Genomic DNA, 13822 nt, shown 5'->3' with positions numbered 1-13822 from the left:
CATCCTTCAACTCTTTGCTTGAATATCTCCCCTGGGCAGGTCTCCCTCACTGCATCCTCCCCAAACATCCATTTCTGCCTACCAATGCAATGGTGGCACAAGGGAGAGCATTAGCAAATCTATTATTCTGTGTTACATGATTTTAATTACCTGTGTATCTTGCGTGCCAGACTCTTAGCCCTCAATCGCTGGGATTAGGTCTTTTCATCTTTACTCCCCAAATCTAGCTTGGGCTAATACTCATATGTCAAAAATTGTTCCAGAAATTTTGTCATTAGTTTATCCTATCACTTCAGAAGGACTTGGAGGCTAATAGGGCATGAAATGAACAAAAGTAAACTATTTTGAAATCATTTCTTTAATACTCAGTTACAGAGATATTATGACATTTAATTATGTATTTGCTTTATTTTAACATGGCTGTAAATCATAATCATGAATGTTCAAAAGAAAGTGTGCTTAGCTGGAACAAACAGTATACAAAAATGGATACACAAATATAGCTAGTCATATATAATACAGACCATCTTATAAAAAATGTGTTTATGTGTACACACATGGAAATGGGCTAAATTTGACAATAGGGTAAAATTTGGTTCCTCTGTGGTCATCAACCTAGAAGATTTAACTGATTTGAGCTGTGGCATGGTTATTCATATATCCACATCCTCTCCCACACACATATACCTAAGTAGGAGAATTTTCCATTAAGTAAATTTGGTAAAATTTAACATTTTCTGGTTCAGAACTTTTAAAAACCATCTCAAATAAGCTTCATCAAAATGTCTAATGTTGGCCTCACTGACAAGCACTCAGTGAGAAGTGTTCAAATGAAAATACAGTAAAGAAGATTATCTTATTTATTGGGTACTTTCTGTCTACTTCTCCCACTTAATTAACCACTATAATTCCAACGTCCTCAAAAGTGCCTAGCAATATATGCATACACAAACAAGTGCTCATAGCAAGATACTATTAAAGATGAGGAAGATATAAATTGATCCATAATGATAGTTATTTAGCCAACAAGAAATGTCTTGAACGTAATAGATGCTATAATCGGATGAAGCTAAGATTTCACTACTCTCTGGCAGCTAGGAGTCAAGTGATACTTCTTCATTGAAAATGAAATACTAGTTGAGAGATTAGAACCCTTTGGAATTTGGGCAAGCCAAACCCAAATCATTGAACTTTTTCAGTTATAAAAAAGCAGCTAGACACTGAATAGAATTGTGTCTGAAGGCATTGGTCCAGCTATGGCTGTGTCACCTTAAGATACAGGCCAAGGAGGCACAGTGTCTTCAATTATACAGTGGATTCAGAATACTTGGCCTGCCTTCTCTTCAGAACTGTTGTGAGAATCAAGAACAATTAAAATTTGTGTATCCTTATTCTTCAGTAGTCTATGTATAAGCAATATGTCCATATTACAGTCAACACTGAAAACCAGAGTCACTGTGGCAGGGATGGTGGTGGGTCACTTAGTTCTCCCTTGAGAGAACTTGCTAATCAGTGAGTTATTTGACAGCCTGCTGCTGTAGAATCTTCTGGATCTCCCATAGCATCTGAAGCTTGTGTTTATCCAAGGCATCCTCTGGCAATGATTTACATGCTGTTGTAAGACCTAGCCATTTCTGTTTCACATTAGACTCTCTCTCATCTATGAGCAATCTTTGGTCTGGATCATATCAGTGGGCTGGCCAGGATGCTCCCAGAACTGCATCTCTGCTGGATGGCTTTCCTACTCATGTCTCTATCCTTCTTGCTCTCACAGGGTCCAGATCATATCCCAGCCTGAAGTCTCTCCCTACCTAGTCCTACTCTTTCCTCCCGTCCCATCTTTCTCTGGCATTACCTCTAACAAATGTTGACATTTCTAATTCCTGTTTTGGCACCTGAGTTCCAGAAGACCCAACTAACATGGTCCCTCCAACACAAATCATCTACATAGCAACCCCATCAATATTTTGAATGTTATCTTTCCTTCCAGAGATTTTAATTATGTATAAGTATGGTGGGCTTTTAATTTCAAGATGGTTGACTTCTACCTCTTTTCCTCTTCCCATCATATCAGGCATTTATGAATAAAGCATTTTGAAAAGCATAAGCCTCATAAAATGTTAGACACCAGCTGATGCTCACCTGTTTTAACAACAACAGTGTTTGAGGAGACTCAGATGACTCGAGCACACAGTGTTGAATGGCTCAAACAAGCCAATCAGAGTTCTCAGGCATCTCCCAATAGCTTTGTAGAGGGAGGGTGAGGGTCAGATTCTTTCTGCACATAAGCAGTGGCCTCTGCTGTCTCTTTCCATGCCAGCCTAAGTTTGCCAAAGTCCAGCTGAGAGTGATCAGCAACCATAAAGCCTTCAGCTCTGAACAGTGTGCTCTGTAGTAGCCAAGCCTCAGTTTAGACACACTCACCTCTTAGTTCATATGTTATCCTGGGCAGGTGCGCTTGAAGGGAGGCTCAGTGGGGGATCAGGAGTGCTAACCGACAAAGAGCTTTTCATCAGGTGCTCCTGATCTGCCTTAGAGGTATAACTTTCCACCGACCTTGTGAAAGCAGAATCTGTACAACTGTCTAGTTGATAGGTAGGCGCTCAGAGCTCCTCTCAGACCACTTCTTGGCTGCCATTTTAGATGAGATAAGCCTAAGTATTGTTTCCATTCTCTTTCTTTCTGATTCTATTTTGATTTTATTTCCACCTTAAAGCTACCATTGTATAAATATTCCATAAATTTCATGTGTAAGCTTTGGTAACATTTGAAGTCATTATGTAGATTGACTTCAACCAGGAACCCCGCCCCCCTTTTTTAAAAACCTACTCCACTAAAGAGTTTATTTATTTTTATATTTTAACACAGGCAAATCTGTATTTCAAACCAGCCATGGTTTCAAATGGTTTCTCTCTCTTCAATTTAGCTTTTGAACTTGATTGTAAAATTCTGCAGGAATATACCTGGGAAAGTGTGCTTGGTTGGGCCAGGCAAAATAGATAAAGATGTGGACTCTTACACAGAGCGAGATCAGTATCTTTAAGCCTCTTAGTCCTCATTTGTATTGTAAAATAGAGTAAGATTCTCTTAGCTTTAGGAGGTGACAGCACCAGGAGGCATGCAGTATTCTTCAAAGTAGCACTAATCTGAGGACCGTCCTCTTCCTTTGAAGGGAGGTCCACAATTGGAATTAAAAAAAAAAAAAAATTCACTCAGACTTAGGCTTACTCCCTTACTATATATCTAGTAATTCCATTTGTCTTAAAGCCACCAGAAAAAGAGTCCTGGAGACTGGGCCTGTGGCCCTTTTACACTAGTGCAAAAGCATTTCTGTGTTATAGGTAATATTTGCAAATACTCTTATTTTCTGCTACATTCCTTCCCTACAGTTGCGTTTCCAGGATTACACATAAAATAAAGCTTATATTCAGCAACATCTTTAGCATAAGGAATCTCAAAAAACATACCTTCACAGGTCCTACCACTTCTGAAAAAAAGGCAGGACCAGGTTTTATAAAGAGCATAGATTCAGAAGTCTCACATAGATTTGTCCCGTGCTAGCTGCAAACATTTAAGCAAAGCTTCTTGTCACCTTTCTTTCTCATCTGGAATATAAGTATGATGACCATGTTTATAGTTTTCTCTTTATAAGATATTTTTTAAGAGCCAGCTTTTATTTTTGCTTCTTATCAATATTTTTTCTGTAGTTTGAGCTTTCAAAACAGAGATTGATTTTCCAATTTCCATCATAGAATGTTTTTCTTTTCTCCAATGTCAAAGAAGTGATCCCTTGAAGCCAAAGAAAATCATCTTTTGAAATAAATGAACAGTGGGTAGAGGTATCGGATCCATTGAACTGAAAACAATACCCAGGCTACCAAGGTGAGAAGCACCTGCTGAGGGGGAGGGGCTGAGTCAGGTAGCATTGCTCCTTGTGGATTCCAGTTTTGTCTTTCCCATCAATTAGTATGATGGGAAAATACTTGTAGTGTTCGATGATGTCTTCTACTGAATTAAACTTCTGAAACACAGAAAAGAAAGTTAATGAAAATTTAAATATCTTTTGTGTCTGTGGGTTAAAGCACAGAATAAGATGCTTCGTTTCCTTAGGGAAGAAATTCACTCATTTAACTTTTTTTGTGTGTGTGAAGGTATGTCAGAAAGCGATTAAAAAAAAAGAATGTGGAAAACCAGCTCTCGAAGGATGTGTGATAAAGAAGTTAGCAAGGAAGAGTAAGGTGCTTGGGGAGACCACTCAATCTTCACCTAGTAAACTGGTGGGAAGACCTGCAGAAGCCCCCCTCCTGGAAACCCCTGTGTTCCAGTGAATCCTGGGGGTAATCAGAAGGAGCAGAGCCAGCCACAGTGCCAATGTCGCTTCCTTGCCTGGGTTTCTTGTGAGATAATTAGGTGACAGCAGATCTCTACTCTTTTTGTGTTTCTGGAGATATGCAGATGAAGGGCTGTGGCAAACTGAATAGACAGATTATTTCAAGTTTGGGGAATCAGGATGTGCTTTGCTGAAGATGCAGACTTGAAATGGGCTATACCTTCTGGGTGATTCTGGATAAAGGGACAAGAGGGTTTAAGGATTCTAAAAGCAGAGGAAGAAGCATGAACAAAGGCAGGTGTTGAAGACGAGGACACAGATGGTGGTGATTCTGATGAGCTGAGTTTGGGTGTATCCTCAAAGGAAGAGGATGACTATAAGTAGGAAGAGCTTGATCCTCCTTGGCCGCAACCCCGTGAGGTGAGCAGGGCACGTGGAATGGCCTCATGGAAGAGCTAAGGAAACTAACTGCAGCTCAGAAACGTGGCCTGATCTGCTTGGGTCACACAGCCAGTGGTCCAGGACCAGGAATGGAACCTAGTTCTTTTGGATATGAGTCGTCTGCCCTTTCTCTCATACAACTTGGCCTATGGCTTGTGACCCTGGATTCCAACAGACCAGGACAGAGACGACACAGCCTGAAGGGAGGGACTTCGGTGGGATGACTCTGATGCTGCCAGCACATGTTTGCAGGCCTTCGGGGTATCCGGCAGGGAGTGGGATTGTCACGGTGCCTGTCTTTGTGGAGACTGCATTCTGGAGGGAGCAGACAGAAGATAACTCCTTGTACAAGGAGGTCATTTCATTTAGGTATAACATGCTCTGTAAAGAATGTACTTGGGACTCAGGAGCATCACCAGGCCTCCAGGAGAGCTTCCCTCGGGGGCTGCATGCGGCCACTGGGAGGGAACTCCTTTTCCTCAGGGGCACACAGTGCTAGTGACCTGTAACCGCCATGGCTGTCCCCTCCTTCCCACCACCTGTGGAGGGTGTGAAGCATAATGAAGTATCACAATGGAGGAAAGACTGGGATATAGTCCACAAGCTTCTCAACTATTCCCACCCAAGCTCATCTGACTTGGCTTCTGACTTTCCTTTTTTTCTTTTCTTTCCTTTTCTTTTCTTTCTTACTTTTGTTTAAAGATTTTATTTATTCATGAGAGACACAGAGAGGGAGGCAGAGACATAGGCAGAGGGAGAAATAGGCTAGGGAGCTTCCCTACAGGGAGCCCGAAGTGGGACTTGATCCCAGGACCTGGGATCACGACCTGAGCCAAAGGCAGATGCTCAACCACTGAGCCACCCAGGTGCCCCAGCTTCTGTCTTTTCACACTAAAAGAGTCCTGATTAAATCTGTGGCTTGCCCATCTGCACCTGCTACTGGATCTGATTTCAGTGAGATAACCTATCTGTCCACTCCTTGCAGGTATACAATAAACACTAGGTCTGACCTGATGCTAAGTAAGGTAAGGTGGTTTCCTGGTTGTGCCATGGGGAATACAAGGGTTACACATCAAGAAGTCTGATGTGAAGGGGCTATGGGGACCATGTGCCTGAGTTCCAAACTCGGTACTCCCACTCAAGAGCTGTGTGACCTTGGTTAGTTTCTCTTACTCCCTGTTTCAGTTTCTCTGTCTACGAACAGTAATGGTAAGTCATATCAGGACCTACCTCTGACAGCCATTGTGAGGATTAATTGAACTAACACATATTCACCATTTAGAAGAGAGCTTGGTATACAGTGAGTGCTCAATAAATGTTGTCATGACTATGACTTCATCCCTTGTGGGTTTGCCAAGAACGTGAACAAAGAACAATGAGATCACTGGAGAAGTTTATAGACTAATATTGTCCACCTTCAGGAAGGCCCCCCCCCCTTTTTTGGTATTTTCATCTTCAGTCATAAACGGAGTTTTCTTCCTTTTTTCATATTCAACAAAACTAAAAGTAAGTGATGAAAAGAAACTTCTCATGTGGAACTCTTTTCCAAAAGTGGTTAACCCATGTGGCACAAAGGAAAGCCTCTTCCTTGATACTAATCTTCAGAGGAAAAATGCCTGCTTTTTGTTCTCATTCCTGTTATCGTTAGGATGGTCTTGAAATAATGATTTCAATATTAATTGTTTTAATAACCGACTACATGGATGCCATTTTACACAATATTGTAATTTTAGTAAGTGGTAGGAAGCAAGCAAAGCAGGAGCAATAAATCAGGCTGTCATTTCTTATTATTTCCTTCTAGTGATAGGCCCATAACTAATATATTCCCGTAAAGAAACTTTTAAAAAATATTATAATTAAGCTCTTATTTTTATGTTAAATGATTTTTCCAGGAGGGCAGCAAATGTCATCCTGTTGTTCGATCTTAAAATTTCTTTAAACCTTTTGTGTTTGTTTGCCTTATGTACCAACTATAGGCAATGATTCACGGACAGAAGGGTAAAGAAATCTGTTTGGGACTGCCCAGAGTAGTGAAAGAAGAAAAGAGAGAAGCTGATGGAAGAAATGAAAAGCTATAAGCTCATGGATTCATTGTTTATCTCCGCCTACTAGTCTTTAAAATTTGATTTATCCAGTAAACATCTATCATAATTTTCAGTCATTTATCATAACCATTTGCAAGACAAGGGCAGGTCTGATGATTGAAACTGCTCTTTTCTATGAGCTTTCACAGAAACGTTAACAGATGTGATATCTGAACTCAGATGCAGGTTAATGTCTGGCAGCCAGTGAAGCTCTGAGGGTTACTAATGGCAGGTGCTTCTCTCTCTCTCTCATTTTTTAAAAAAGATTTTATCTATTTATTCATGGAAGACACACACAGAGAGAGGCAGAGACACAGGCAGAGGGAGAAGCAGACTCCATGCAGGGAGCCTGACGTGGTACTCGATCCTGGGTTTCCAGGATCATGCCCCAGGCCGAAGGCGGCGCTAAACTGCTGAGCCACCCGGGCCTCGGCAGGTGCTTCTCTTGCCAGGCCTGGTGTTCTAGCAGTTGCTAAATATTTCCAGTCTCACCTCTGCTTAGGTGCATGCATAGATAGGTGCAGATGGAACAGGATTGCCCCTAGATGGCAGGGATTCTGTGTCCTCAGAATGGAGCATTAAGTCTAGCATAGTGTAAGCATAAAATTAATGCTTGGAAAATAACTAAGCAGATGGATAGAGTGGGCTGAAAGGTGGTCCCTGAGAGATAGGTCATGTCCTAATCCCAGGAATCTGTGTTACCTTATATATCAAAAGACTGTATATTACTTCACATGACAGAAGATGGGATAAATCGAGGGTCATTGTAGGAGGAGCGAATCCTGGGTTATCCCTAAAAGCCATCATGTGTTGCCTTACTAGATAGAAGCACAGGGTGACTCATTCAGAGAAGAGGGAGATTTTAGTGCAGAGGTAGAGATGAGGACGATGTGACCCACAAGCCAGAGAGCCACCAGAAGCTGAAAGGGACAAGGAAAGATCCTCCCTTGGTGTCTAGAAGCCTTGCTGATACTTTAACTTCAGATGTCTGGCTGCCAGCACCACAAGAGAAGGCATTTCTGATGAAGCCACCACGTTTGTGGTGCTTTGTTATGGGCCCCAGGGAATAAAGACACCGGTCTTTCCTAAATCTGAATTCAGACATGAGTTTCTAGCCATGTGGCTAACAGGATGACCCAAATACCTAAATATGCGGCAAAATGGACCTTCCCAGGCTTATTCTTGGCAGATGTGTGTGGGTTTGCTTGCCTTCTGTGCTTGGGGAGGTGTGCTGGCATGCTTGCCTTCCAAGGAGCTTGCAACCCCTATGTCCCGGGGAGAGCTGCGCCTCACTTGGGCCTGGGTAACAAACCTGATGCACAGGCTCTCAGGAATCACTTACAGTGGAAACCCATACTCACTGTGCACCTGCCTCTATGTGTCTGAACCTCTACGTGGCTGTGTTGACATCCCCTCATCTGACACATAATGACTCCCTTGTGATGGGTGTCGCTGCGTTGGATGTGTGGTTAAATTCTGAAGTTTGTGAGGCAGCCAAAAAAGCCACACAAAACCAAAATTATCCTTGACAACCCTGTATCTCATTACCTTTCTCTGCAGAGTCAAACTAAGACGCTATTTCTTTATTCAAGCCCCAGATAAAGTAGCTAGTGCTGGCTTGCTCTCAACAGAGCTGTACTGTATCAAATTCTTTCTCCCTTTTGTAAAGCTGGGAACGTCTCCCCCAGCAAGGCAGGGGCTCCCCTGCATGGTGAGGGGCAGGAACAAGCTGAGAACAAGCTAGACCATCCCAGCCTTGCACCAGCAGCCGGCTCCTTGGGTGGACAGGCAGGAAAGTGTACAGCTCTAAAGTATAAAGTGTAAGTTCTCATGCAGTGCCTGGTGCACTTAAGTGTTAACACTCCTTCATCCCACGTTCTGGCCTGTTTTCAAGCAGGCTGGGGATTGTTTGCATTTGGTCATGATGTTATCTGAGACCATACGAGTATTTTTGCAGAGTGAAAAATGAAGCCCAGCCTTGCCGTGTACCTGCTGTGACTGGGGGGCCCATTACTTAGCATTTGTGTCTCAGTGTCACTATATATTAAATGGAAATATTGGTGGCACCGATGTCACTGGGTTGTTAGGAGGGTGAAATCGATCAAGTTAATTTAGTAATTGTTAACTGCACAGGACAGGTCCCATGCACAGCAAACATGCAAGTGTTAAATAGCAGGAAAAAGGAGACTTGCTTGGGGGAATAATGCTTGGGAGGAGAACATTCTGGAATAACCCAAAAAGGGTTTTCTTAAAATAGGTGTTTGAATCCTTAAGGGATCCTTGGTGGTAATAATTAGAGCAGCTCACCTGGAAGCTGATGGTCTAATCTTGGCTGTCACAGATGGCAAATGCCTCCCTGCTGAGGCAGGGAACTGGCTGACAATCTGATTAAATGCTGTTCAGATGGCATCCCAGAGTAAGAGTCGCTGTTTCCTCTTTTGTAGGCAGACCAAAGTGTGGCATGCTAAGGGAAAAGCTGTGACCCCTTTAGGTCTGTAGGAATTGGTAAAAGGGCTTCCCAGAGGTTTTTGAGGTCCAGGAGAGAGAGCAAATGATACAGCAGCTGGCAGAGGTCATGCATGTCAGGGCACATGGTTTCCACTTGTGTGTGTCCCGAGCATTTAAAAGTCATATACGGGGGCACCTGGGTGGCTCAGTGGTTGAGCATCTGCCTTTGGCTCAGATTGTGATCCCAAGGTCCTGGGATCCAGTCCCGCATCAGGCTCTCCGCAGGGAGCCTGCTTCTCCCTCTGCCTATGTCTCTGCCTCTCTGCCTCTCTCTCTCTCTCTCTCTCTCTCTGTGTCTCTCATGAAAAACTAAATAAAATCTTTTTTAAAAAAAGTCATGCAGCTTTTTTTCTTTAAGAACGTGGGAAATTCTATGAGCTGGAAGAAGCTAGAGCAGGATAGAGGGGCACGGAGCTTCCATCCACTAACCACAGGCATCTAGTGCAGGGGAACTATACCCCAGTTATTGCAACGACTCGAGTAAGAATGAAAAGATAATAACTCACATTTTCTGTGGCCTGGCTAAGTCCCCGGCCGGCTCAGTGTTTTACATTCTGTGAAGTCGCTAATCCTCAACACAAAAGGGAAAATTGGCTCTTTCTCTCTAGCCTCGCTGTAATACTCCCTTATTGTGGCTCTATTTAGCCGATTTCTGTATTAATCTATCCATCCTCACATGCTCTCATGGATGCCCAAACTTTCCCAGGCTCTGGCAAAGGCTGGTGAGGAGCGCACATCTCCAGTCACGTGTGATTCTTAGAAGGGGCTCCAGGTCCAACACTGGTTTTCAGCCGGAGTCCTCACACACCTGCTGATGGGATGCTCATGTGGGCGCCCACCCGAGGTGCTTTGGCAGCCCTGGCCATGATCTTCATCTTGATCTCTACTTAAGGACAGTAGGTAGTTGTGTGAAGGTTCTGGTTTCACACAGTATTTGTTTTCTCAGACCTCGTAACAAAGTACCACAGTGGGGCGAAGTGAGGGCGCCTAGACAGACCGTGGTCCTGGAGCCTGGAAGTCTAGGATCAAGGTGTCAGCACACTTGGTTCCTTCGGAGGCCTCCCTTCTGGTATGTAGATGGCTGTGCTGTTCACTTTACATCTGTGTGTATCTGTGTCCTAATCTCCTCTTCTTACAGAGACACCAGACACAGTGGGTCCGGGCCCCCATGCCTGTGACCTCATTTTACCTTAATCCCTTCTATAAAGGCCCTTGCTCCATATACAGTCTTATCCAGAGGTACTAGGTGTTAGGGCTTCACCATATGAATTTGGGAGAGGGGGGGACACTGTTCAGCCCATAATGTAGACCAATGGATAAAACTGAGGTCTGGAGGGATGCCTGCGTGGCTCAGTGGTTGAGCATCTGCTTTTGGCTCAGGTCGTGATTTCAGGGTCCTGGGATCAAGTCCTGCATTGGGCTCATCACAGGGAGCTACTTCTCCCTCTGCCTATGTCTCTGCCTCTCTTTCTGTGTCCCTCATGAGTGAATAAATAAAATCTTTAAAAAAAAACTGAGGTCTGGAGATGCTAAATGAGAATTACTAAATTAAAGAAATCTAGACAAGAAAAGAACATTACATTTGAAGAAACTAAAGCCCAGAGAAGCAGTGGGCCTGAGCTCACTGCTTAGACTTAGTAAATGTGATGCAGAACTTGAACCCTGTGCTTCCCTTCCACTCCTCTCCCTACCTTCCTTCTGAGAAGTTGAAAGAGTAGCTTGTCCTCACCCTCTCATGACTTGTGTGTCTCTAGTTCATTGACATATTTTTCTGAGCCTCGGTTTCCCTACATCTGAGGTTGGAGCAATTGTTATGTCAAGGAGCTGTTGAGGGTTAGCGTGAGGTGGTGCAGACAGACCGGGCCTACTGTAAGCACATTCAGTGGAAATCAGCCTCCTTCCTCCTTTGTCTTCAGTTATTCACAAATGCCTTGACTGATTGATTCTCTGACCTAGCCGCCTCTCAGTGGATCTGTACTGAGGGGGGGGGCACGCTCAGCGTGGCACTGAATGCTGTGGTTAAGCTCACATTCAATTTAGAGACACAAACCTAAGGGTTCCTAGCGCCAGCAGGTGTTGGGAGGAATGCCTGCCGTGGGAGTTTGGCGTGGGGGTCGGGCAGGAAAGCAGGGCTTCGGGGGCGGCCTCCAGGGAGGCAGAACTGGCCTGTGTCCTGTAGAATGACTGTCCTGTAACAGCAGAGCAGTGTGGAGGGTACAGGGGATGCTGAGGATGGGCTGGGGCCCTGTGGGCTGAAGCGTAATAAGGTGCGGGTGGGGGTAGAGAATGCTTGTAGAAGGGGCTGGGAGGGATTTAGTCTCTGCCGCAGGGGTGGCCTCTTTTGTCCTACCCCAGCAGTCAAGGGGAGATGCCTGATGCCTTGACCAGCATCCCCCAGCTTATCCCCTTGTTGTCTTTGGTCTGGAGAAGGGAAGCTGTTGGGCTGTACCCACCTCATCTCCCCTCAGTCCTGTCCCCAGGGCAAACTGCTGATTCTTCTCCAGGAAACGGATTTTCACATTGTAGACTTTGTTCCCGTAAAACACCACCAACACGTAGGGTTCCGCCCTGGATTTCGTGGAACAGTCCCGGACCAAGAAAGTGCCGTCCTGCAGCAGAAGGAAGAATGGTGTGTGGCATGCCAGCATCCCACCCTGGACAACGCTGGCAATAGTGACACTTGCATGTACCAGGTTCCCACATGGCTTTCTTTTTGGCAAACCAATTTTGTACAACTTAATTTAGTGAGTGTCAGTGTGTGTAAGGGTTCTTGCTACTTTCTGGAAAGTATACATGACACCATTACATGTCCCTTCTTCTGAATTTTCCACAAACCCCACTGTCCTCAGTGTAATGCCTACAGCCTTAGCATCATGTTCGTGGATAAATGCTCCAGCCTGTCTTGTGGTTTTGTTTCCCCGCATCCTGGCTCCAGCCAAGCCACTGTTTCCCAAAGGCACCATCTTGCTTTTGGACTCTCAGCTTTCACATGAAACTGGCCACCTCATCTGCAGGGTGTAGTCCTCCATCTCCCCTGCTGGGGGTGCCTCCTGCACCTGCCCATCCTGTTCTGTCTGATGCTCAGGTGTTATTCTAGAGACCATGCGAGCCACTGCAGGCTTTCGCAGGAGAGGCTTTTAGCGTGATACCTAGGGTGTCTGAGAGGGATGTTAATATAGGGCTAGGGTCCCCCAAAAGACCTGGGGCTTCAGTCATTGGTAGCAGCACGAGCAGACATGGGAGTGAGGGGATAACATAGCCTCAGGTGAGCAGAAGGAAGGTGTAGGGGAAGAAAGAGGAGACAGCAAAAGGATTAAGCAGGAAACACAGAAGCTTCAGTGTGATGGGAGCCAAGGGAGAAGATGGAGGGTCTCTAAGAGAAGGCCAACAGTGTGAGATGGCAAGACCGTGCGGTCCAGCCCACCCCAGTGGAATAGCTCAGGCTGGATGTCTGCTCATAAACAGCTAGGAAATTAAGTGATTCTCCTGAATAGAAGCACACCTGCAAGGCTGGTTTTGTGGCTACATTGTGCCTTTTATATGATGAAAAAATGCCGAAAAATCTGTAACTGTAGTTGCATAGATTCTTGTGTAGATGGTTATAAATGCCCTATTAGAATAGATCTAATTAGATGTGTGCAGGACTTACTATATTTTGTAGATAGGTATTATATATAATTTATAATTGTTACATATAATTGTCTCCATATAGACTATATTTTATATCTATATATCACTATATAACTATTATGTATAACTAATATGTATAGTTATAGGTACAGATAATGGTTTTAATACTGTATAATAATACTATAAGTTTATAAATAATACTAAGAAACTGTAATGAAGTGATAATTCTGGTAACTAAGGTTTATTGAGACTTGCTCTCCACATGCTAAGCATTTTAGGGGTGCCTGGTTGGCTCAGCCAGTTAAGCATCTGCCTTCAGCTCAGCTCATGATATCAGGGCCTTGGATGGAGCCCTGCATCAGGCTCCCTGCTGAACGAGGAGTCTGCTTCTCCCTCTGCCTGTCCTTCCTGCCTTTGTGCTTGCTTTCTCTCTCAAATAAATAAGATATTAAAAAAAAATGATGCTAAGCATTTTACATACATTACTTCATGTGATATTTACAAAAAAATTGAGAAGTTATTTTATCCTCATTTTACAGGTAAGGGTCAAATTGCTTAAATGAATCCACTAACACATCATGGCTAACTAGTAGATTACCTAAAAGTCAAGCCCAAGTACTTACCTTTTAAATGTATCAGCCTCTAAGTACATAAAACAGGATTGAGGAATTTTCTGGAATGTGTTCTACTTAAAACATTCAGCCGTAATTGAAGTCTTAAGATTCAAGCACAGAACATTGCCCGAGATTTGAAAGGGAGAGGACGCCAAGACACGGAACCAATTTTTGGTTTTATCATCTTAACCTCTGCAATGAGTTTGTCACCACGA

General features: G+C 43.9%; 1 protein-coding gene across 4 annotated transcripts in view; it reads right to left on the bottom strand.

The window, feature by feature from the left end:
* Positions 1–339: 339 nt before the first annotated feature.
* CLNK (cytokine dependent hematopoietic cell linker) overlaps positions 340–13822 on the bottom strand; it is a 202878-nt gene continuing 189395 nt past the window's right edge. For all 4 annotated transcript variants that reach the window (XM_077878198.1, XM_077878231.1, XM_077878220.1 and 1 more), the window contains 2 exons: positions 11817–11972; positions 340–4021 (listed from right to left, as the gene is read on the bottom strand). In XM_077878198.1, coding sequence (XP_077734324.1) covers positions 3875–4021; positions 11817–11972 — 303 coding nt within the window. In that variant the 3' untranslated portion in view covers positions 340–3874. The remainder of the gene's footprint in view (positions 4022–11816; positions 11973–13822) is intronic.

Source organism: Canis aureus, chromosome 2 (assembly GCF_053574225.1).
Source record: "Canis aureus isolate CA01 chromosome 2, VMU_Caureus_v.1.0, whole genome shotgun sequence".
NCBI classification, from domain to species: Eukaryota; Metazoa; Chordata; class Mammalia; order Carnivora; family Canidae; genus Canis; species Canis aureus.
Note: the sequence above shows the minus strand (reverse complement) of the source record. Positions and strands in the feature narration are given on the sequence as shown.